General features: G+C 36.7%; 1 protein-coding gene across 3 annotated transcripts in view; it reads left to right on the top strand.

Annotated features, from left to right (window-relative positions):
- The window catches only part of BRIP1 (BRCA1 interacting helicase 1), a 196402-nt gene that overhangs the window by 86614 nt on the left and 83856 nt on the right, over positions 1-25932 (top strand). For all 3 annotated transcript variants that reach the window (XM_050928766.1, XM_050928767.1, XM_050928768.1), the window contains exons 17-20: positions 16098-16210; positions 20006-20088; positions 21801-22124; positions 22985-23842. In XM_050928766.1, coding sequence (XP_050784723.1) covers positions 16098-16210; positions 20006-20088; positions 21801-22124; positions 22985-23842 — 1378 coding nt within the window. The remainder of the gene's footprint in view (positions 1-16097; positions 16211-20005; positions 20089-21800; positions 22125-22984; positions 23843-25932) is intronic.

Below are 25932 nucleotides of genomic sequence, written 5' to 3'. Positions count from 1 at the left end.
TAGGGATTTTCTACCTTTTGGGATCTGAGCATACAAAGGTATTTACGTTAAAATATATCCATGTTTGCATTAAATGTTTTATACACAGCTGACCTGAATTCTAATTAGAGGTAACTATCTCTGCTAAGTGTAGAAGTCCAGAGTTTCCACCCTTATGCTAAAGGGCAGTTGGCATGCCATGAGATCAGTCAGGAATATAGTGGTTGCAGTACCAAATAAACATAAGAACGCATATTATTCAAATTTATTCGTAACACTATTTATTAGTGTTCTGTGTGTGCCAACTAAACAGTCATCCAGCTGTTGGTTCCTTTTCTTTCCCGGTGATGATAGCCACCACCATTACTACTACATAACTTTGAAAGGTGCTTTATAAAATAACCTCATACAGCTGTACAGAGCTAACAACCAAAATGAAATATCACATAATAAACAGTAGAGCTGCCAGACATTGGTTATAAGTAAGCCAAATCAAACAAACAAGTAATAAGTTTGGACTTGACAGGCCAAACTGGCTTAGCTTCTTTAGCTTTTGGGATGCATTCTGCATTTTAAGTGCATAATCAAAGATTTCTTTGTTGTCCAAAATGCATGTGTAGGTACTGCTGGTGGGGGGGGGGAAAAGTGAATCCTATAAGGACTAGTAAAATTATATTAGTTTAAGGTGCCTGCTAGCGCAATGTTCTTTGAGTGTTTCTAGCTTAATCTTTTTTTTTTTTAATCACTTAGTTCTCATCCATAACATTTTCCTCCTGGCTAAAAGATTGGCACACAGTGTTTTAAACTCAAAATGTGCATATGCTAAAAAGTCTTGTTCCTCATTGTAAAGTTAGAGGGGTAATTAGAAATGCTTTATTTTAGAGACCTTTATATATTAAAATGAAGTTTTTCCACAGTTATTCTTTAAAGTGGTTGGAACCCTCCCACATTGTCCCTGCAGTAGGTGATCTCCAAAAGTGGGTGATTTTTATATTCTAAATGGTATTGTATGCAACACTCAGGGCTGGCTCCAGCTTTTTTGCTGCCCCAAGCGGATCTACTGCGCCTCTTCAGTCTTCGGTGGGAATTTGGTGGCTGGTCCTTCCTTCCAAGAGGCACTGAGAGACCCACTGCCAAATTGCCACCGAAGACCCGGATGTGCTGCCCCTTCCCATTGGCTGCCCCAAGCACCTGCTTCCTGCGCTGGTGCCTGGAGCTGGCCCTGGCAACACTAAACTCAAAGAGGTGAGTCAAGGATAAATTATGATTACCTGTGTGTGTGTGTGTGTGTGTGTGTGTTTGTGTATATATATATATATATTTATTTAATACATCAGCCAGATTTGAAATAAAATCTAGAGCCAGACAATACAAACCATTACTGTTCACTAAATAACACATATCAATATTGTTGGGATATTTTCCAGTTTTAAAAGTTAGATTTAAGAAAACTAAATTTTTAAGCAAGGCTAAAAACACTAGCTGCCAATTGCAAGTAGGCTGAACTTCTGAGTATATATATTTAGAAATGCCACTGCACAAAGCACCACAGTGATCAATTCTAGATGAGAGAAGGGCATGCACCAGTCTCTTAGCATCAGATCTGAAGAGCTGGCTGGTGCATGGCAGTGCTCCTAAGATAATACTGGGAAAGCTAGTTGTTATTGTAGACATGTTGAGCAAAAGGCAACTAAGGTTCAAAGTGACATCTAGTTAGCACTACTTCTATGTAAATTCAATTGAGGAATGCTTTATTTTGTTCCTAGCTTTAAGCTTGTCAGATATTTCAGAAAGTTCTGGATCAGCCTCGTGTATGTTACTCCTTTTGCCACTAGAGCTCAGATTGTCACCTTTATGGTGGCAGTTCTTCTCCCTGAAGATTTGTTTGTGGCCTTATGGTAGTGCTTGCATGACTGCAAAATAATTCTGAAGTGCACTATAGTGCAGGAAAGAAATGAGGCATCCAGCTGTTATAATGAAATTGGCTGATGATAATGAAGGGCAGGTGCCAAAATCACAATTCTCACTTGGAACTGCAATTCATATTTTGGAAAGATTAAACACTTAGTATTACTGATTGAGATTAAATAAATTTAACATAAAACAGATACTTAGATTCATATATTTCCTTTTCCAGATCTGTTGAATTTATACAGAATAATACACACGCAATATAGTAATATAAGAGAAAAGCTAGTTTGCTTACAAAAATTCTTACTGCGGTTGATTTGGATCAACAGTTGCAAACTGTGGTTTGCCACCACAGTCTTCGTGGATCAATATACATAACCCCAAAACTAGAAAGGATGTTTTTAGCCTATTTTCATACTTTTCTTATAATGCTTTTAAATTCTGCTGAGTTAATTTTAAATGATCAAAACACTGGCGCCACTACCACCTACAAGTTCATAAAATGTGTATGTATTGCCTACAAAATGTATATGAAAATTGGAGTGCCAAGCAATGCTGCTCTCTAGAATACATTTATGACTTTAAGCAGTATTGTGTATGTACGTGCATAGGCAGTTGGGCCAAATTAAGCCTTAACGCATTGCCATAAATGATTGAGCTTTGCTGGCTGTTACTGCATTTTACATTCGCAGTTAGCATCCAAAAACCACAAGTCCTATTGCCAAGGGGTTAAATAATACTTGGCCTGCAGAGAAATTGCCATCCTACTTATGATGCAGATTCATTTAATGATTGTACTCATTTAATCAGGCTTAAGTCCTTTTTCTTTCCTTTATGGGCTGGGGCAGCGGGTGCCCTACTAGGGGTTTTCAGGCATTTGAGACCACACATTTAACTGCTCCTACCCTGAAACACTGAAAACAGTGTGACAAAGACAATCAGGAAAAATATAGAGTTTGTACTGATCCCAAAGATAAGAATCTTGGATTATCTCCTCTTCTTAGTGTTTGCCGTAAGTAATACATTGTGATGGCTTTCCTTTAGGCCAATTTATCTAAATATTTGTGATCAGTTTGCATCAGAGTTGGATTAAGGCACTGTTTTCTTTGGATACTGCTAATTTAAGAATTCCAATTTGTTTTAGGCAGGTGAATGCATTACTACTTGAGTCAGAAGCTAATTTACTTTCTTGAATAGCTGATTTATATGATGCACTGAATCATGAAAACTTGAGTCTCATGCGGATCAGTCTCTGATATTTAGTCCAGTTGTTTGTGGCATACAGGAGGGGTGTGGGAATTATTCTATCCTCTGAAAGAGATTGATAATACATTCCACTCTCATATGGCTATTACTATGTGTCATTTAAATATTTTGTGTGTCATTTAAAAACTCAGAGCTAAAACAAAAGCATGTTTTAAAGCAGTTGGGAGCTAGAATACAGTGCTTTATATTAAAAATTGATATAGCAGTTATGTTTGTAAGTATATAGAAAATCTTTGCTCAGATAGACAGCCTACGTATTGTAATGTTGAGCCAGACTTTTGCCACCCTCCTCTGTATTGAGTAGTACTTTATTATGCAATAACCCTACTCAGAGTTGTTTTGGCTACCAATACATTTCTGGGTGAAATTAAAGGTATTGGTTTTAACCTTTAAGGCCCTAACATGTTTGGGTCTTGGTTACCTGAGAGATCACCTTCCCCCCTCTCCCCCTCCCCCATGTCATTTGACTTTGGGGAAGCCCTCAAGTTGGAACTCCCTCATAGTAAATGAGAGGATGCTTGTGACAGGTTATTCTCCTTGACAGGTCCTCTACGGTGGAATTCATTTAGCTCCTTAGTCCAGCAGAGCCCAGATTTTTGACATTCAGGGGATGCTTCCTTGCTTGCAGGTATCAAAGAAAGCTCGAGGTTCACAAGTGGAGTTTAGGATTGTGGTCCTATGATATAGTTGGGCAGCTTTTCTGTAGATTTTGTGGCAGTCAATTAATTGGAAAATGGATGAGTTAAAAAGTATTGGAAATTATAAAACTTTCTAAGTGTGTTTCAAATTTTAGGAGGTGCTTTGAATAGGCAACAGATAATTCATAATAAATATAATAAAATAATAAAGATATAGGTCACAAAAGTATATTGCTATTCAACTATCTGGAGATAGAACAGAGACTTTAGAGAATTAGAAATATGCTGAAGACAGAAGATACTGGAACTAATTCTGACTTCCTTTTTAAAAAAGGAAATGCAAGTGTTGAACATTTGTTAGGCAGATCCCTAAATTATATCACCCAGTGATTTTCTCTGTCACTAAAAAATGTCACTGGTGCTTTATGGAAATACAGTTGCAAGTCAGGTTAATAAAAGGCCTCTTCAGGCTCAGTCCTACAAACCCTTACACTTGCGCATAGATCCTACTTTTCTGAGTGATCCCATTAGTTTCACTAATACTATGTGCAAGCGTAAAGGTTTGTAGGATTGAGGCCTTAGAGACTAGTGTTTTAAACTGGCAGTTTGGTGTTAGCTCATCTCCACTGCTAATATAGCTTGTCTCTGCTCAACCTGCTTTCTAAACATGTTTTATGATTTGTAATTTGATGCTAATGCTAGTGAACTGTGTTGTTAAAGAATATACATAATGTGACTGAGAAGGCTTTGTCATCCCAAATTCATGTTGTTTGATGCTAAAATAATTTTGTATGTTTGGAATTGTAATGTTATGGATCCAATCCTACAGTCTTTACTCAGGTAAAAGTCCCATTGTAAAGTATGCGGTATAATGCTAAATGTAATTTTCTCCATATCATTGGAGAAAACATAAGGTGCTACTTCAGGTAGTTAAGGATGAGAGGAAAAAGGTTTTCAAATAATATGTTCAGTCCACTTAAATAATGGTAGAGATTTTAAATTGTAGTTCGTATTATGTACTTAATCTGTTTGTTTGAAAACAAGATCCCTTTTAGGATATTATTTATTTATTTTGACTTCCCCTCCCGGCATTTGGCCCAATCCAGCATTCTAGGCACATATTGTTTTAAATGCATTAGTTTAACAGTCTAAACCTACCTTCTTCATATTATGGAAATGAAGATAATTAAGACTTGGAAGAATACTGGACCGCAATAAAAGAAAAAGATGATGTTTAGGAAAAGGAGGCCATAGGACCAATTCTGTATTATTTAAAATGCCTTCATATTGTTTAAGAATCAGATTACTACAGCAAAAATAAAAAGAGAAACATTAAAGTACTATGTAAAGCTGTAGTACTTTCAGTGGTCGAGTTTGGCTCTAAAGAAGCAGGAAAATATGTTTCAGAGCCAAAAATGACTTCTTTGGCTGTGACCAGGATTTCCTCTGCCTACCTCAGGGACCTGAAAATAGAGGTAGGAAAATTTGATTTTGGAGCCAAGTGTGACTTGTTTAGTTCAAGTCATAATTTACTGTTCTTTCTTTGGGGGCCTGAAAATAAAAAGACTTGCTACGAAATGTTGATAATGGGCAACTCTGATAGTGCAAGCATTAACCTGACTTTCCCAGATAGGATTTCTCGACTTCCACTTCCCAGGTGCTTTTTTGAGTGTACTACAGTAGAGAATACTTTATGATTGTAGAACAGTTAAGTGAGACCTTTACTCAACCAAAATATGTAGAAAAAACATTCAAACCCTTTTATGTGAATAGATGTGTAAAAAGAAAATAAACTGGATAACACTGCAGTTTCTGTGCATTGATATTATTCAGCAACTGGAAGAGGGTTTGACTTATAATGAGAATCTTTTACATATTTCCTTTAGTCAGCTGCTATGATTTGAATATAAACTATGAAGGCAAATACCCTTCTTATTGTTTCCAGGAGTGTAATCTGTGAGCCATGATGGAACACATTTGAATTTCATTTTTCATTGCTATGTATTCGGTATTTTAATGTAAAGAAATCAGTTGTACAGCTGGGGTTTCTTCACTTCTTTGATGAAGAATCAACAAATCAAAACTGGTGATGGAAATTTCCAGTTAATAAACAGCAACTTTTCTTAATATTTAAACTTATTTCCATCCGTGTCTCAACCTTTTTTAGCTTGTATTTTTTCCTTATTGTTCCTTGTATAGGGAAAGAGAAATTTACACTAGTTAAATGCTGACTGAAATACATTTTTATTCTGAATGAAAATGAAGCTTCTGTTCTACATGACACTGTTGGTTCATTTTTCTTGCACTAGTGTAGACTATCACTTCATGGAAGCAGTTATGGTCCTCATTTACCTATGACTTTCACACTTGAGTCAATTAAAAAAATCAGTTAATAAAAAACAGATACTGTGAGCCATGCAAATACTAATATTAAATAGCTAAATCCTAGAATTAGGAAATTTTCATTTTTAATCCCATCATGTTTTGGGAAAAGTAAATAGTCATTTTAAGATACAGGAAAATTGATACATAGTTACAGTTTTTTGGAAATGTTGTTACAAAGATTTTTGGCATTATTTGAATACTATACAATGAAGTTTAAAGTGTCTCTTTAAAATGAAACTGGATGTTTTATTATTGCTCTACAGTTTTGAAAGTTCTAAGCTGTTTGTTTCTGAACAATTTTGCTTTAAAAGGAAAACTATCAACTTGTTATTATGTTAAATTATGTTAACTGACTTAAAATAGTATATCTGCTGTAATTACAAGAAACACCATATGTTCAGTATAACTGAAAAACCCACTCAAAAAAATAACTTTTTTGCTTACACTAAGTGATATCAAATGCAAAAGTGTGGTCAATTTCATTGTTTCTTTTGTACAGTCAGTTTCTCCCTTGCTGAAAAGGGGCAAACACTAACGGGATCATAAAAAACCCTTATAAAAATTTTAAAGGAAAAATAAACATGAGATACTATTCAAAGGATGCTCTTATAGAAGCTGGTTTTTAAAAGAATAGTAAGTCATCTGATCTAAAGGAAGGGCCAGTGAATAAGGATATGAGTGCTATCCATCTAGATGCTCATGTGCCCCTCTCCTTTCCATCACTGTACAAGTATATTTAGTAACAAATTGAATAAAATACCTTCTTAAAATAGTAAAGGTTGTGATGAATAGATTTGATTATTTGTAGAAGATTGCAATGCACAACATTATATTAGCAAGCCCCCAGATTTACAATAACAGTGATTAGGGGCCATAGTTTGAAATTTCAAGAGGCATGTATTCAAATTGTGAGTATTAAAAGATTACTAATTATGTGTGTGTTACGTTTTCCAGGTAATTGGCATTATGTGATTGTCTTGCAACCAGGTACCATAAATTATTTCAGCTTGTTATTGTAAAGCAGAGGTCGGCAACCTTTCAGAAGTGGTGTGCTGAATCTTCATTTTTTCACTCTAATTTAAGGTTTCGCGTGCCAGTAATACATTTTAACGTTTTTACAAGGTCTCTTTCTATAAGTCTATAATATATAACTAAACTATTGTTGTATGTAAAGTAAATAAGGCTTTTAAAATGTTTAAGAAGCTTCATTTAAAATTAAATGAAAATGCAGAACCCCCCAGGACCCGGGCAGTGTGAGTGCCACTGAAAACCAGCTTGCGTGCCACATTCGGCACCCGTGCCGCAGGTTGCCTACCCCTATTGTAAAGTATAGTAACAATGGCAGTGGTTACTGAGGACTGTGGTATGTAAAACATCACATCTTGTCAAGGTGGTTGGGAGGATATTGCTCTTGTTCTCAATTTTTTTCTCTTTGGAGGAAAATAAGTTAGGGTTTAGCCCACTTAAAATACCAGATGTAGATAAAATTTTAGCTTTGGCATCTGAGCCACTTTTTGTGGAGAATGTGGCCAGAAAGGGGTGTTAAAACTAAATTCAGAGTGCTTTTTGTTTTTGTCTCGAAAATTTTAAAAGCCATTCAACAAGTGTAAGCTATGCTTGCTGTCAATTTTGCGTATTAGCCTGAAGCAGAAAGAAATTTTAGAGAGACTATACACCCTTTGCCTTAAAGACATTTTTTTTGCTAATACTGAAAAATAACTCCTCTCCCACCATTATTCCCAGTACTAATTATGCTGCAAAAAGTTTTTATGTAAATAAAAAATTATGGATAGTAGAGGCTGAGTTTTTGGTAACTAGCTGCAAAATTTTGTAAACTATAGAATTCCTCTGGGTTAGAAAGATAACATTTTAAGTTCAGATTATCAGACAAGGCTAGTGGATGGCATTTCTCTTCTGCTGGTGCAACAGTAATGTCAATATGTTGGCACAGATTAAGAGAGTCATCCCTAAATATATCCCTCAGTTAAGCCTTTGGATAAATAATAGAGCAAATCGAAACTTTTCTTTTACCTTTAATAGTTTACTTTTCTGATCCATGAAAAATTCCAAAGTGATTTTCTTGTGTTTATCTTGTCCTTAGCAAGTAGTGTTGACCTTTAAGTTTTTACTTTACTGTCAAAGAATGTTGAAGGCTTTAAAAGTGAAGCTATCACCTTGGGGATTTGTAAGGATGACTGACACTTACCACTTCACCTTAGACGCAGTGGCACTGCGCGTATGCAGCAGCGTTGTACCTCAGGGGAAGCTGTTTGATTTTTTTCATTTCTGCTTCACTGGAAATGGATTGAATTTTCTCTTCAGAGGAGAGTTTTGGTTGCATTAGATTTTAATCAAGTCACTTGTTCACAGTCCCTCAAAGCCTACAAGACTGAGATGAGTAGATGGGCCTGGGGTGAATGTGCTAGATGATTTGTCAAACCGCAAAACTTCAAGATCGGTGAAATGCCACATGCTGTCGTTGACAATACTAAAAGTGTTCAGTGGCTCTAACATTATATACAGTCTTTCCTACAGTCTTTGTCACTGGGATTAAGAGTGAGAATACTTGGGAATGAATGAAGTGCTTCAAGTGAAAAGGCACTCTGTGGATCAAAAATAAAAGAAATATGTCTTTTCACATGTAGTATTAATACTGTTCTGGCACAGAAAGATACACAGAGAAATGATAAGATGCAGGATCATGATAGTTGTCTATGGGTGCTCCCTCATATTTATAGTTTTGAATTATGGGGTTAGTCTATCAAATTGCCTCAGTGATTTTTTTACTCTACAGCCTCTCTTCCCTGTTGTGACTTTATCTCATTCTGTTTCCATTCTGCCAATTTCCTTGATTTTTGACTAGCTTTGATTCCATCTCCATTACAGGAGACATTGGCCTCCAGATACTGCTCCATTCAAATCCCATGAACTCCAGAGCCCAGTCATTTTTGAGTTGTACTGTATGGAAGAAGCAGTCTGCAAAATGCAAGAGATTTGAATGATATGGTGCTGTGTTCTGGAGCTGCAGATGTAACTACAGAGATGAGAACCTTTCTTCTCGATTACCGTTACAGAAAAAAACCCTAAAAAGTGTATGTTGGAGAGGTTGAGATCTGCATGGTGGGGACTGGGAGGTCCCTGACGTTCTAAGCGGCAGTCAAAAAAAGGAGTTGATTACTTAAAATATTTTAGAGTTCAGATAGCTTTGCACTATTCGTGCCCTTTTATTTCACATTCATGCCCATACATTAAGGCGGATAATTTTTGTGGGCCTTTTAAACCTTAAAAATAAATTAGATTTTAAAACTGCTAGTGTCAACTTGTGAAATATTTATGCTCTTGTAGTAAGATTAGTTTATAGCCTCAGTAAGCTTCAGCCACTAGAAGGCGATATGATTGCACACAGCTGAGCTTGTCTGATTTATCCAGCCCAAAGCAGTGCTACAGAATACTGTGGGTGGCGACAGAGAGACACAGCACAGCATTCTATAGATAACCAAGCAATACAAAGACTTGATCGTATCGAAAGATAGTATTGACCCTTAGCATATCTTTAAACGCTATACACACATGAAGATTTTTTTTTTAAACAGAAAAATGTGGCAACTGTGTGTGAAAGTGAAGTAGAATGATCTGTATTAAGTAATCTGGATTTTATCTTTAGCACTTTGCAAGGTGTTCATTGGTATGATTATAAAATAAGCTATTCTACAGCATACACAGAAACTGGTTTGACAGGTTACAGGTGATAGACATTTGCATATTTCAAGCCTTTGTTTGCCCATGAAGTGACTGCACCAGTTTGAAAGTAGTGTCCTACTGTTAATATCTTAGTCTTTATGGGTTAACAAATTGAGACTGTGTGTTTAGATACAGCTTTTAGTGAGCCTACTGAGGAGTGAAACATGTTCTGTGATGTACCTTGGTCTTTACATGTTCACTATTTAGTCTTAATTCTCACAGATGTTGTTACTACTTTTGAAGGAAAAAATGTTAAATGCTACACTGTTTAATGCTACTTCTACTTAAAAAAAATTTCAAACAAAAAAAGAAAATAAGGGATATGATGTCTTTCACTTTCCTACATTCACAAACTTTTATGGTCACTTGGCACTCATCAAGAGGGTGACTAGATGGCAAGTATGTTCTGAACGAGTATGAAGGCAGACCCTAACTGGACATGAGATTTTAAGAAGATAGATTTAAGACCTTTTTTTTTTTTTCTTTTTTTTTTAATATATTGTGACAAAGTTCCTCCTCTACCTTGGTAGGTCCTGCACTTATTTGTCAGATTTGCTCACCTCAGTGATCTTCCCCACAGTCTGGGTCAACTTCTCCTGTGTCTGGTCAGGAGTTGGGAGGTTGGGGGGAACTCAGGCCCACACTCTACTCCGGGTTCCAGCCCACGGCCCTGTGGTTTCAAGTTGTCTAGAGTGCCTCCTGTAACAGCTGCATGACAGCTACAATTCCCTGGGCTACTTCCCCATGGGCTACTTCCCCATGGCCTCCTCCAAACACCTTCTTTATCCTCACCACAGGACCTTCCTCCTGGTGTCTGATAACGCTTGCACTCCTTAGTCCTCCAGCAGCACACCCTCTCACTCTCAGCTCCTTGCGCCTCTTGCTCCCACTCCTCACACACACTTCTTCTCCTCTGACTCCCCCCTCCCAAACTGGAGTGAGCTCCTTTTTAAACCCAGGTGCCCTGATTAGCCTGCCTTGATTGGCTGCAGGTGTTCTAATCAGCCTGTCTGCCTTAATTGGTTCTAGCAGTTTCCTGATTACTCTAGTGCAGCTCCTGCTCTGGTCACTCAGGGAACAGAAAACTACTCACCCAGTGACCAGTATATTTGCCCTCTACCAGACTCCTGTACCCCACTGGCCTGGGTCTGTCACAATATATTTTGCTTTTTAAATCTGCAGTGGAAGGATGTAGGGGAGGAAATATGTATGTGTACCCATATAAATGCACAAATATATTGGTAGAGTGTCAATATTTGTTTAGCCTTATCCAATCTGGAATCATCGTATCTCTAGTCTCTTTAGCAGTGACTCTCAAAGCACCACCAAGTGGTACTATAAAGAAGGTAGCAGGTTTCTGGTGAGGGTTTTCATCAGTGCTGCCTTCGGTGTTTACATTTATGTCATTACAATGCTGAGTTGTTGCCTTGTCTTCAGTGTTCTTTCTGTTGTGTATCAGTTTGTAATTTAAAAGGGAACATAGAGAACAGTTGGAAAAAATAGTTTCTGAAGTGCTGTTATATCTAAGAGTGAGCATGACTTTTTAACTTTTGGCAGAGACCCAGTTTGGTTTTTTTTTCCATTTTAGCAAAATATAGCACTGCATTTGGTTAAATAAAATACGGCCTCTAAAAATCTTGAAAATATGCCAGATAAAATAAAACACAACCATACTGATTTTGTCTATTTAAGTTACTCGGCATATAAGACCTTGTACTTTAGTTTAGCCATTGAAATTTATATTGTGATATTTATACTGATACATGTGTTTATGGTATGCTGATATTGAACAGTAAACGCTCCTAATGCACATTCTCTCTCTTCCAGTTTGGTTTTGCTATAAACTGTTTAGGTCTAAGGTCCTATCCTTGGCTGAAGATAAAACCATTTTGCCTGAGTGTCTGGTGGACAATGTGTTTATTTTTACTGAAGTAAAGTTTTCTTAATAGTTTTAATCAGTAGTTTTAACAGATTAGTTCTTATTCTTATTTATGGGTTGAACTCTTAGTCCTAAAGAGCTTATCATGAGTGAATAAGACAGTGTAATATTTCTCATATATATTGTTTATGTGATGGTATCTTAAACTTCTAGTGTCATATGCACTTATATTCACCTCAGTTTTATATGAAACTGCCATAAAGGGAAATTTTTTTTTATTTACTGAACATTAAACTAAAAGTATACAATTTAAATGTTGCTGTGGCTAGATCATCCCACTGTTGTTTTTCTCCAGAAGCTATTAATTCATAATAAGCTGCTATTTGCATGCCCTAATGTTATATATTAAAATGTTTTGGGTTTTGTTAAATTAAATAAATGTGCTGCTCTCTGACACAGTGCAAGTTAAGGCACTATACAGGTTTCTGCATGTAACTCTGTAAATAAACCTCCACCCTGACATTCCACACCCCAGCTACTCTCCTAAGCATCACCTCAGCATGTGGCCAATAATGGAGTAGTTTAATGCTGTTTTCACCATAGGCTAGCCAGGCTATTATTTCTTGTATCACCTGAATCAAAGATGAATCCAGGTCTTCGCAGGTGAAGCATTGTCATTTCACCTAAACCATTCTCCATCACCCTTCAACACCATCCCCAAAAGAGCTTGTCTAGTAAAATGCTTTTTAACTTTCTCTATGATTAGCCTTCTGCTTTAGGAAAGCATTGTAAAGTACATTTGAATTGTAATATAAACTGCTGCAAAATCTCTCCAAATCACAGTAAGCAAAGTTTGTTTATATCATTTAGTTTTTGTTGAAACTCAGCAAATTTCTCAGTTAAACTTTCCATAATGGGGGAAAGTCTGTCTAATTAAGTATTAAAAGAAAGAGTAGTTAACAGGTATAATGTTGTTAGACTTCAGCTAATGTGGCTGTGACCATGACCTCCCAGATAGATCAAAGACTAATCTCTGTGACAGCTGCAAGATGGCAGAGCTTGCCATAGGCCTTCTGCTGCTGCTTGCTGAAACTATTTGTCTGTAAAGCATGCCTGATAGCTAAGAGTATATTTTTAAGGATGAACAGGTAAAAGTAAAAGGCTGTCTTTTGACATTTTAACTAATCCCTTCTAGCCTGTGGTTTACTGCACATTTAGGATATTTGCTAGCAGGAGAAACTGGCTTTTTCACATATGCATCATGTCATTTCGAATTGGGTGTTGATTTGATTCCTGATAATTCAGAGTTATACAATGAAATAGATTCTGATTGGATTAAAATGACATGCACTGGCCTTTTACCTTTACTAGACTTATAATGAATCCTTAACTCTCAGCAATCTAAATAGTCACTTCATGCTGAAACCTGATCTTTAGAGTGAGAGAAATGGAATACTTTATTTGTCATCCATTGTTCATATAATTAATATATAGACCTCAATATTTGTTATCTGATGTGACAATGTTTTTGCTGACTTTATTTATATGAATATACCTCTGTGTGTAGATGTGACACTGCCTGCAATAATTGTAATTGGTGTAAAACAGAATGACAAGTTATTCTGATATTGCTTTACTAAGACTTTTAAAGTAGCAAGAAACTATAGAAATGATAAAAGTATTAATGTTGACAAAAGGCTTTGTGAAGAAATCATGTTGAGAAATTTATCATGAGATTAAGAGTACTATGAAATACTTTCAGAAGAACTTTGTGGCTGTTTAATATTTTAAAATATTCATTAGGTTTACCCACTTCTTAGATTGTTTCCTACATTTTATTCTCCACCTCAAATCATTTAAAAGTACTGTCTTTGGTTATTCTAACTGCGGTTACATGTATGGTAATACACAGATATGTGTAATTACAGTTTAAAGTTTTTTGTAAAGAATTATATGAATGTTTACAAACTATTTGGGGGAAAAGGCTTCTATGTGTTTCAAAAATAACAAAGGAAACCTTATGTACCAGTCAATAAACTCTGAGTGACTGGAACAAATATTAAATCTGTGAAATCAAACTGAATTTACTTTCTGGCTGTAAAGATTGAATTTGTAAATTTGACAGGCTGTTTCAAAGGGCATAAGTAAACAAAATAAAATTTCTTACCCAAATTCAAGTTGAAAGTTACCTGTCAGATGTGGTTAGAAGTCTGCTGTTTTCTCTCCTGAAGCATGTCCTTTCAGATGTCAGTTTAAAAAGGTTAATACTCTGCAAAAGAGCAATGAAAAGAACCTTTCTTGTGTAGTTTTATGTCTTTTTTAAACCAATACATTTTGAAAATATATATTGGAGCTGGATATATTTTCCAAATAAGAGATCATTCTTCACATTCTCAGAATGGACCTTTAATAATCATTATCCTTGTGTTTGAAATGGGATGGCAAGGGGTTTCTCTTGTAGTTGATATCAGCACTGCTCCTTGACTAGCGAGGAGAGGTTCCATTTACCTGGGGGAGCTGGCTTTTTCCTCCAGGAGGCTTACCACTCCTTACTGACCCTGGCCCTGGAGATCCTAGCCCTCTTCTCTAGCTGGCAACATACTACACAGCTGCTCCAGCAGTCCAGGATTTATGTAAAGAAATGCCTTTGAGTTCAGGTTATAGAGCAGAAATTTATTATTTATTCCATTTACTTTCTCCTTTTCTTTTTTAAAAAACATGGTAGTACTTCAGAAGTGTTCCCTCCTTTGCCCAAATATTACGTTTACTTCCCATGTCTGCTGTGGTGTTTTAGATGTATTAGTCCCAGAATATTAGAGAGACAAGGTGGGTGAGGTAATATCTTTTATTGGGCCAACTTCTGTTGGTGAGAGAGCCAAGCATTCGAGCTTATGTAGAGCTCTTCTTCATGTCAGTTCTCTCAAAAGCTTGTCTCTCTCACCAACAGAAGTTGGTCCAATAAAAGATATCCTGGGACTGACACAGCTACAATTACACTACATGCAGTTTCTTTTCTGCAGTTCTGCCAGGTGTTGAGGGAATTACTCCCAGTATTAAACCGTTGCACATGTCTGTCAGTTGTGTATTCCTTAACAGAAACTAGCTGTGTTTGATACAATTAGGTGTGCTCTGGTAGCCTGGTAAGCATGGATGGTATGTGATTTTAGCAACTGGAGTACTCTGCTGTCTGCTGTAAGGAATGAAATGAGGATGGTGTTGTATAGCATGGCAGGAGTCAGTCTTAGACTATACTTGAAAATGATGGAAATGACCAAATTTAGTGCTTATCCATCCTTTACCAGCAGGCCACTGAGGTCTGGATAAACATATGATTACTGTATTGTGAGTGATAAGCTATTACTGAGTGAACCCCATATTACGTATGAGTAAAATAAGCGGAGTGAAGAACATGAATTATACCTGAAAAACAGAAATATTATTTAGAATTTTAATAGAGAGCAGTCAATCAAGTAAGTTTTGGATATTGTAGTGTTTTAGATCATTCATGGTTAAGTAGATACAATTTATATTTGTGGACATAAAAGCTCAGAGTGATTACACAAATCCTTTGCAATGTTCAACTGAAACAATGTTCAGTATTGTAAACTTTATGTAGAATATATAAAAATTCTTACTGCCTTTTATTAGGTCTGTTGATAAGCTAATCTGTAATTTCTCAAAGACTGGAAAATAGGTCCTAAACTCCAACTGTATTTTTTAGAAATTACAGCATCAACACTTACTGTAAAACTGAAATATATAAACACTGATGAGTCAATACAGGAAAACACATGTCCAAAATTATCTCCACTTTGCATATTCCAAAACTTTGTGATAAAACTTTCAATTATGAATTTTATGATATTTTTGCAAAATGAGAGCTAGAAGCTTAGCATTAAAATATTATTTCAATTATATTTGATGAACGGTGGTTCTTATGCAAATGACACTAATATTAGCTATTACCAGGCACACAGCTCTGCCTTTAGTCTGAGACAGCGCTAGTCTAATCTTAAGCAAAGAATGGTCATTATCCTTAATTGGTTAGTGGTTTGTTGTGAACAAATAGGGTCTGAGATGGGACCACCAAACTCATTTTCACTTGTGGTTTAAGCAGGGCTTGGATGAAATTTCCTCTGGAAAGAAAGATATTTTTTTAACACAGTGTTCTATCTAACAGCCTCCTCCCTCACTCTCTCTTATACCCAATAGATTAACCACTTTGGTGTGTTTTTATTTTTACTGTATAATTTTGCAAAAGGAAATATTTTAAAATAATATTTTGACTTTATTTTTAGGTTGAGTTAAAGAGGAAATACAATGACCAGCACTCAAAGACAAGAGGCCTTTTACCAGGTAGCCAGTGGTATGAAATTCAAGCTTACAGGGCTCTCAACCAGGCACTCGGCAGGTCAGAGAGCTGAATATTATTTAAATATTTTCATTTTTAAACTCCTTTCTCGAGCATGATCAATCCCTCATTCTTAGCACTAGAGGTATTTTTGCACGTCATCTTCATGTTATCCTTGGAATTGTTTAAAATACAGATATTCAGATTTCTGCTTTCTTCAGATAGGCATCAGTAAAATCTAACTGTAAGAGGTTGCCATAAACACATCAAGCAAATATTAATTAGGAAACTGTATTGCCCTTTTAAATTCAGGAACTCTTTCATATTTTATAGAGCAAAATGGGCCATGTAAGTATCAAATGCAAAGATTTCCGACTGACACTTAAGTCAGTGCGTATCTTTCATTTCAAAGTAAATAACTTTGTGAACTATAATTCCTGCCTTGTAAATATTTCTGCCCTGAGTACTCTATGGAACAAATGTCTTGTAACAATTAACGCGGTTAAAACTAGACTGACGTCTTGCAAATCAAGAGGCAAGATATTTGGCAAGCTGATGTTTTTGCTGAACAATGATTGGGGAGTGAGAATGTAACCAAGCTGTTGTCCTCAGTACTGCTTTAAAGAGATTGCATGGTAACTGGGTTCCTTTTGGCATGACTTCTGTCACTGAGACTTTCTGAAAGAGTAGTGTTTATTGGAACTAATTGAGGTCAACACTTGCAGTGGCATATGGAATAGAGACACTAAACCCACAGCTAGAATGGGTATAAATAGCCGTGTAGCCAGTGAGGCACTGCTTCAGCGAGTGGAGACCTGCTAGAACCCTACAGTATATATGGGCTTTCTACATGCCCAAGCACCACCTCCCACATCCACACTGCTATTTTTAGCAGTGTCCTGCTGCCAGAACGTTTCCCGGACTGCAGTGAAAGGCTCTGGCAGCAGGGAAAGGCTCTGGTAGGGCGGCAGCAGGGAAGGGCTTCAGCAGTGGAAGCTGGCAGAGCCTGTCCCCGCTGGGGGGTAGTCTTTCCTGCAGAGGGGAATGGCTCCAGCAGCAGGAAAGCAGCAGGACACTACACTGCCAAAATTAGCAGTATAGATGGGGAGGCATAGTTTGGGTGAATAGAGAGCCTATATAGTATTTTAGTCGCATAGATGCCTCCACCCTTCAGACATGTCTTTTCTCTTCTTGCCTAAGCTATGCCTCGCTTGCTATGCTGCTGTTTATACTCATGCTGTGCAGAAGTACCCTAAATTTGACTTCATACAGCATGCGAGGGATGTATATAATGGGTGGGGAAGGGATTGGGGGAATATGATGGAGAATAGTAAAAGATCATGATATACATACTCATTGTTAGATATCTCTCTTGTTAATTTCCTTTTGGGGAGTGAGAGTAATTTTAAAAATAAAAAAATTTAGTTCCAGGAGGGTGCAAGAGTGGTGATCAGTGGTGGAAGACTTACTGAAGGAAGTGAGTGTGAGGAAGAGAGTTTGGTTGTGTAGTATACAGGCAGGGGCGGCTCCAGGCACCAGCGCAGCAAGCGCATGCTTGGAGCGGCCTGCTGGTTGCTGTGAGGGTGGCAGTCAGGCTGCCTTCGGTGGCATGCCTGCGGGAGGTCCGCCAGTCCCATGGTTTCAGCAGCAATTCAGCAGCGGGTACACTGAAGGCACGGGACCAGCGGACCTCCCGCAGGCATGCCACTGAATCCGCATTACCAGCAGACCTCCTGCAGGCATGCCGCCGAAAGCCGCCTGACTGCCGTGCTTGGGGCTGCAAAAGACAGAGAGCCGCCCCTGTATGTAGGATATTTTGTCTGTCTAAAAATATAGACATTTTTCACTTAAAATCTGTTGCTAATGAAAGGTCTTCATTGTATGACTGACTATTTAAATGGATGCACTTTAACCTAAGCTGAAAGGGAAAGACAGGCTCCCCTTCTGGAGTATTTGGAAAAGCCTCAGTTGCATACAGGGGAGAATAATTCTGGTTTATATTATAATTTGACCCAGATTTTATTATATTGAGCCGTGGAAACGAAAAACCAGTACATTTCAGTGCATTTATAAAAAGAGAATATAAATCAAAATACAGGGTTTGCTGACAGTCCTAGAAAGTGGTTGCCGCAGATATGTAAGCTTCTTTCTGTAAAAGAGTCCTGCAGGGATTGTTGGGAGCAGAAGCATGTTAGTCTTGAATCTGGCACTTTTCTCTTAATATAGTGCTGTTACCGTATATGAAGTAACATAAGTCCATGAAATGTAATAACAACCTTTGGGAATATACCAGATGGTGTGCATGACCAGGTGACAACTGGGCGATGAACTCCTTGCAATGCTGCTTTACTGAAAGTGTGGGATCTGTTTCCAGTAGATATAATTCATTTAAATGGCAAGTTAAAACAGCACTTATTAAAGCACTAAAAAATGAAAAGCTCGGAAGGAATCTTTTGCCTTGAATTGTTTTGTTAGTTTTTTCTTTCATGGGAGGCTTTAAAGATATTCAAGAAAAAATTCTTAGCTGAGCTAGTTATGATGCTGTGAATTAGAAGATTTGGATTCTAATCCTATCTCTAGACACAGTGATGTTGTATATCCAATCAGACTTCTTTTTGCCTCAAGGAGTCTGGTGGCACCTTAGGGTACGTCCAGACGACCCGCTGTATCGGCGGGTAGCAATCGATTTTTCGGGGATCGATATATTGCATCTCATCTAGACGCGATATATCGATCCCCGAACGCGCTCCCGTCGACTCCGGAACTCCACCGGAGCAAGCGGTGGTAGCGGAGTCAACACGGGGAGCCGCCGACGTTGATCCTGCACAGTGAGGACGGGAGGTAAGTTGGAATAAGATACTTCGACTTCAGCTACGGTATTTCGGTAGCTGAAGTTGCATATCTTACATCGACACCCCATCCCTAGTGTAGACCAGGCCTGAAAGACTAAGATTTATTTGGGCATAAACTTTCTTCAGAAGTGAGGTTTTTCTTCTTTCCTTTTCTTCCACAAAAGCTTATGCCCAAATAAATATGTTAGTCTTTAAGGTGCCACCGGACTCCTTGTTGTTTCTGTGGATATAGGCTAAAACCACTGCCCCTTGATACTTTTTGCCTCAGTTTTCCTTAATTTGTAAAATAAGGATAATAATGTTTATGTATCTCTCATGGGATTGTGTAGTCCAGTTAATTTATTTTTGTGTAGTTCTTTGAAAACTCTTATCTGAAATACACTGTAGAAGATCATATATTATAAAAATAATTATTGCTTCCTATAAAGTAGCACTTCAGGATTGTTACAGAAAGCCACTTTTTAACAAACTTTTAATTACAGAGTCAACAACCATCATTACCTTGCATCTTGATTTTTTCTTTGTATAGAACCTTATTTTATTAAAACCTTGACAGAAAATACTAAAGCAAGTACATAGTTTTATAAGTCTTTGTACAGCCACACTCAGTGCATTCCCATATCTTGCCCCTACATTCTTCTCTACTCTCCTTTCAGTACTTATCCTGTCTTTCCTGCAACAGTAGATTGCCAAACAAATAACGTCTGTTGTAATTATTAGACATCAAGTGCTCAGTTTGTGAAATAATGTGTGACCTAGTTTGTGTTATCAAATGGTCATTCTTGTGATTCTAGGAATTGTGTGAAAAAGCAGTTTCTATGCTTAATTGTCTTCTGATACAGTTTTTACATTCCTTCTCTGACAGATATCTCTCTTGTTGGAGCTCAGGAAAGCACATCTGACACATCTTTGCATCTTTTGTGCGTCCAACTGTATGCAAAAGAGAAATAGTTTTCAGTTTTAGACATTTTATTTATAATTCTTTTTCATTGTTCTCCTGTAGGTGTATTCGTCACAAAAAGGATTGGGGTGCTCTTGTGTTAGTCGATGATCGCTTCAGGAGTAACCCTAATAAATACATAACTGGTAAGATATTCAGATTCTCCTGGGAAAGATTCTAGTATTAGGATGTTGTGTTGGGAAATCTAGGCTTCAAGAGGTGATTTCCCAAAGAAATCTGTTATGTGGGGAAAGGCTACAATAGAATATATCCATTAAAGTCGGTGGTTGTGCAGCTAGAATTCTGAACAACTGTAAAACCCTGCTTCTGGGTGTCAGGCTTAAAATGCAATGAAACACACAAATTAGTCATTCTGTTATTTTAATTTAATTCCCATTCAGAACATGCTGGTAGTAAGATTTATTGAGGAAACTTCAGTTTATAGAATTTAACTGACATTGTTCAAAATGAAATTTGTAACATATGTAAGAACTATTATCCATGATAAATAGAAAAATAAAGGTACTGACTTGCATTCATTTGTATGAGTAGTTTTTCACCCATAGTGAAGTGCAGGGGCTAATGTTAGCAGTTAGAGGTTTAACCAGCTGGTTTGTAGACATGAACAGGTAGAGGCACCACCATTCCTTTCATAGCATCATTGAACATTTGTTTGTGCTGTCATGATCAATTCAGTTTTTTCATGTTTAGTAAAATTAATGCAACTAAAACAAAAATAAGGCTTACATGACACTAGTCAAGGAGAAATTTCTTAGGAATAGATTGCATAGCTTCTTTGCCCCTTCTCCCTTTATAAACAACCACAGTAAAAGGATAATGTAAAGGAGATAATTTTCGTGTCCAGTCAGCAGGTGGAGCTCAGATTCTGCCATATAAGCAGTTTTCTGACATTGTTTTGGATTAGGCAAATGCTTAGATAACTGAAGAGAGGAAACAAAAGGGAAAAAGCAGAATATTGTAATTTACACACTCACAGTAAGAGTTTGTGAATTTGGTAAGAGTAATATTTTTTTCAAAGAATAAAAGCTAATTAAAAAACCTTTTCTAATATAGAGTATTTTTAAGGGATTAAAAGGTGTATTTTTAATGTTTATGAAAATTTAATTTTCTCAGTCTTCAGTTTTCCAGATTCATCAAAACGTTTGTTTAAGATTTCTGATATACAATAATTATAAAAATTAATATTGGTTCACGTGAGCATCTTGTATGATATTTTTTGAAGTATTAAGTGATTGTGCTTCTTTCAAAAAAATCTAACGCGCTATTTTTTAATCTGCAAAGCCTGCAAACTATTTAAATACTGCTAGATTTTTGTCATGCAGTGAAAAAGCTGTAATAAACATATAGTCTATACATAAATTCCTCTTGTAATCATTCATGATCTTTAAATTAAGAGCACAGGAAGGAAAGCAAGAGAAACATTACACAGATATCAAAGGACAACAGTAGGAACATTTTGGAAGGCTTCAGCATTGCTGCTGTCCTTAACAGTAGATATCAGTTTAAATTTATTTTAAGAGAAGGGTAGGTGAAAAATGAGAAGATGGGATAGAGAATTTTTAAAATCAATTATAAGACCATCCGTACTCTAGTTTTTGAAAAATGTTAATAGAAAGCTATAAACAAATCAAGACTTCAATCCTGTAAACAATCTCATGCTTAACTTTACTCACAGGAGTAGTTCCATTGAAGTCAATTTGACTATTCCCATGAGCGAAGCTAAACATGTGTAAATATTTGCAGGACCAGCGCCCAATTTAGTAACTTGAAATAGCTACTGTATATAATCTAGATAAAGTAAGTTTGGTTGTAGTGTACCGATTTTGTTTTTCATTAGGATTATCCAAATGGATTCGTCAACAAATCCAGCACCATGAGAACTTTAGTACTGCACTTGATTCGTTGGATGCATTTGCTAAAAAAAATCAAGTGGGCTCTGGTTTTTCAACCCAGTGTAATAGTGAATCTCTGCTCATACATTCAAGTTCAAAAGATCCGTCATCAGCTTCGTTATGGGAGGCATCTATTCATCTGTCACCAGATGTTCCTGTTGAAAGTAAGGTGCAGAATTTGGTCCTGGAAGCTCATTCGCCTACAGCAATCAACACAGTTAATTCTGCAGCATCCAGTCAGTCAAGTAACATCATGGCAACAAAGAAAAGTATGCTTATTTCCCATGTTAAAACTTCATTAACAGTTCTCAGAACTGATATTTTTGTGTTGACTATAAAATCGTGCATCTTTTTTGAAAGAGACAGACGTAAAAAAAAAAATTATGAAGTGCTGTGCTGTAAAATGGCCACTTCTCACAAATATATGTAAGCTTAGCTCAGGAGATTAAACAATTAGTTGTCATCCCATCTCGTTGTCTTAAAACTTAAAACGTTGTCTGACATTATCTTGGTTCTGTAATGAAAAAAATGAAGATAATCTGAAGATAATTTATGGTATGTTTACATCTACCAATGTTGACATTGTAGCAAAAAAAATGTTGGATTCATATATGGTGTCATTATTTTAATTTTACTTACTCGCATCTTACTTGGAGTTGAGTCTGAGCTACAATCTTAGCTCCAGATTGTTTCCAAAGTTTAGAGAATTGTACTTCACATGTACTCCCTACCACTAATAGCTTGTCTAAATCAACACTATGCATGCAAATTACATCAACACTTTGAGAAGTGTGAATCCAAATCTGAATTTAGTGGCTTAAGCTCATCTGTAGTCCTAACCATTTATGACAGATAAGAGAATTTGCAAATAGAGAACATAGTAACTTAAAGTGAAAAATACTGATGTTGATCCTTATCCTACAAGCTCAAACACACGCTTTAACTTTAGGCATGTGAGTTGTCTCCCTTAAGTCAATGCATAATTAGATGATGGTCTAACCCTTTGTACTGGATTTCATTTCACATAATAACAATAATTCTGTAAACGTAATATAATTCTGTGATAAGTGCATTGTAAAATAAGGGCAAAAACCAAATCAGTTACTGTTGTATTTTGTGATTTTCACAGATGGTCAGAATTTTGGTGTAGAAAATTATATTCACCAAACAGAGAGGAGAGAAAAACATATGGATTCCAAACCAAAAAGTCCTGCCATCAAAAAAGAAAGGGAGAAAAGGAATAGCTGGACTAATGCTGACCTTATGAAACAATACTTCAGCAATAAGCCACTGACTTCAACACCTCTGCCTGTGAATGAAAAGAAATGTATCTCCAAAGCTATGTGCAAACAAAAAAGAAGAACTATTGAATCTAGTCAGCCTGTTGTTAATGAACGCCAGTGCCAGTCGTCATTGCTTACAGAACATACACCAAGTAGACCAGCCTTACAACTGGAAACAACTAGTTCCTCAGAAAAAAAGAGTGAGGCTGCAGCTGCTGAAGAACATCCTGCTGAAGAGCAATTCTGCACTGATGGAGTCATAAATCAATGCACTGAGTTATCTCCAGTAAGAGGAAAAATTGAACTTTCAACGTTAAATATAGCCATAGAAGCAGAAGCTGAGGATGATAGTATCTATTTTACACCTGAACTTTATGATGATATAGAGTCAGAGGAACAGCAAATTGAACCATTAATTCAAACATGTAATAATACTGTGAATCAGAATGAACATGGAGCTTGCATTGTAGCTGAAGATCTTTTTGAAATCAGTACTTCAAAAGTAGTAAGCTCAGTTGGAGAAATAAAAAGTAATGATAACATGAACACAGAATTAGCTATAATAATGCAAAATGACAAGATTAAGGGTAATGCAGATAGTGATGCTGAAAGTATTACTAGAGTAGGAGAAGTGGAACAGAAAAAATATCAGGAAATGGACACCAGAAAAAAGACAAGTAAACTTTCCAGATCACGAAACAAAGGTGTGTCTTCCTTCTCATTGAGCAGTACTAGTCCATAGCTACCATGTTTTACAGGAAATTTAGAAATGAACTTCATTATGAATCACTTATATTTCTGGTAGGCTTTTTTATTGACTACGTAGCCTCACTAGTAGAGAAATGGTGGAATTGTATTTTCATTTTATCTCTGTTATCTGATTTGATATTTTTTTATTTTGCATATGCAAATAATACTGCTCTGCTGTTTTCTTCAGACTTTATTAAGATTCTTCTTCACAATGTATGGACAAAGAGCCAAACAAGACCCAGGGAATCATAAGTTGTAGACCAAATAATACTGTACCTGGAACTATAGGGTGAGGACAAAATCGCTCCGCTGTCAATTGAATTCATCTGGTGTTGAGCACTAGCAAACAATTGCTGTTTAGCCCCCAAAGAAAATAAAACTTCAAGCAGATATAATTCTGTGCATTTCTGTTATATTTTAAAAGATTAGTATGCAGAAAAGGCACATTCCTTGAGCACCAGTTAATTTACGAGAGCAACCCTAGATTCCCAAATTAGGGGAGCCATTTTCCATTCCTTCAAGTCTTTCTTCACAAAAAGAACATATCAGCAGATGAGTAATATTGAGCAGACTGCTTGAAAGTTGATGATACTAATAACATCATTACGTATTCTTCTTTGTTTCATGTGTAAACAGAAAGTTGAGATAAGCTAATACCATTGACATCCCTTCAAAATTTGCTGCTTCGATGATCTTTTTTATGATCAGGTTCTGAGATGTAATGACAGCCAAACAAGAGTGCACTTTTCTACCTTATAAATGCACTTCTTATGCTGTATTTGACCATGTAAAATATCACATGAACTTTGAAACTTTTCTGTGTATATTTTATTTTGAAATATTTCAAATATTTTTGTTAATTATATTGGGCTAAATTTTGGTCCTACTGCCATTATTACATACTGAAAACCAGAACAAAGAGAGTTCTTGTTACAAAATAAAGCAATAACTTCTATTAGACATTTAAAGAACACAAAATTTGGAATAATTATTTCCAGGGCCTCACGTGTATCCCAGGTTAACGTGGTGAATTAACTATTTGACATTGAAGATTAATGCAGAAGGAAGGATTTTGCTGTGATGAAACATTGTGACACACATGGTTGAGAGAAACTAGTTTTTGTTTCTGTTGTTATATTAATGAAGTACATTGCGGGGGGGGGGAGGATCCTGGGACAATGTAAATTATTTATGTGGACATTTATATATTTGGCACATGAGTTGGAATTGCACATGTGACATTTTCTTTAATAATCAGACTAAATAATGCTATGATATCCCCTTGTTCAAAACTGTATGTTTTCTTGCATCAAGTATTGTGAATTAAACAGCTTCTTTTCTTTCTATATTAAATATTGCTTTAAAAAGATTAAATCTTATGTGTTCAAGTATGGTAAAAGATGGGTAGAATATGAAATCTCTTTTGCATATACTGCATTAGATTATTTAGCACTAACCTGTATTCATTACATGACCTTTGGCTCAAATTCTTATTTCCTCTATTGCAGCAGATAAAGAAAAAAAATTACATAAAGTAAAAATAGTCTCCTTTTACATAAGAACAGTCGCTATAACTCAAATTTCGTCTGACTCATAACTATTCCACAAAATCCTAATGCTGCAGATTAGTATTATATTTACTTTATTGAGCTCATCTTTAGAGCCCTGGGTGGATACAAATTTATATTCATGGATATAAATCGGTGTCCGCAGAACCGCAGAGCTCTCCCGGGAACTGCAGCAGCAAAATGAGCAGAGCACGGGGCAGCCACTCCCAGGAGCCAGTGCACACCGGCAGCTCCTCTGGCATGGCTGTACTGCCAGGCACCAGGCTCACCAGCAGTTCTTCCTGGTCGCACTAGTGTGTGCAAGTGTCACGCATGCCACCAGACTGGAGATGTGGAAGGGATGGGGGGAGAGATGGGGGTGGTACAGCTGTGCCAGAGGAGCTGCCAGTGCAGGGCACTGACTCCTTTGTGCAGTGGTCCCATGTTCTTCTCCTTTCATCGCTGCGGTTCCCGGGAGAGCGAAGTAGTTTGGCGAA

This window comes from Gopherus flavomarginatus, chromosome 19 (assembly GCF_025201925.1).
Source record: "Gopherus flavomarginatus isolate rGopFla2 chromosome 19, rGopFla2.mat.asm, whole genome shotgun sequence".
In the NCBI taxonomy this organism is placed as follows: domain Eukaryota; kingdom Metazoa; phylum Chordata; order Testudines; family Testudinidae; genus Gopherus; species Gopherus flavomarginatus.
This window is presented reverse-complemented; position numbering and strand designations above follow the sequence as displayed.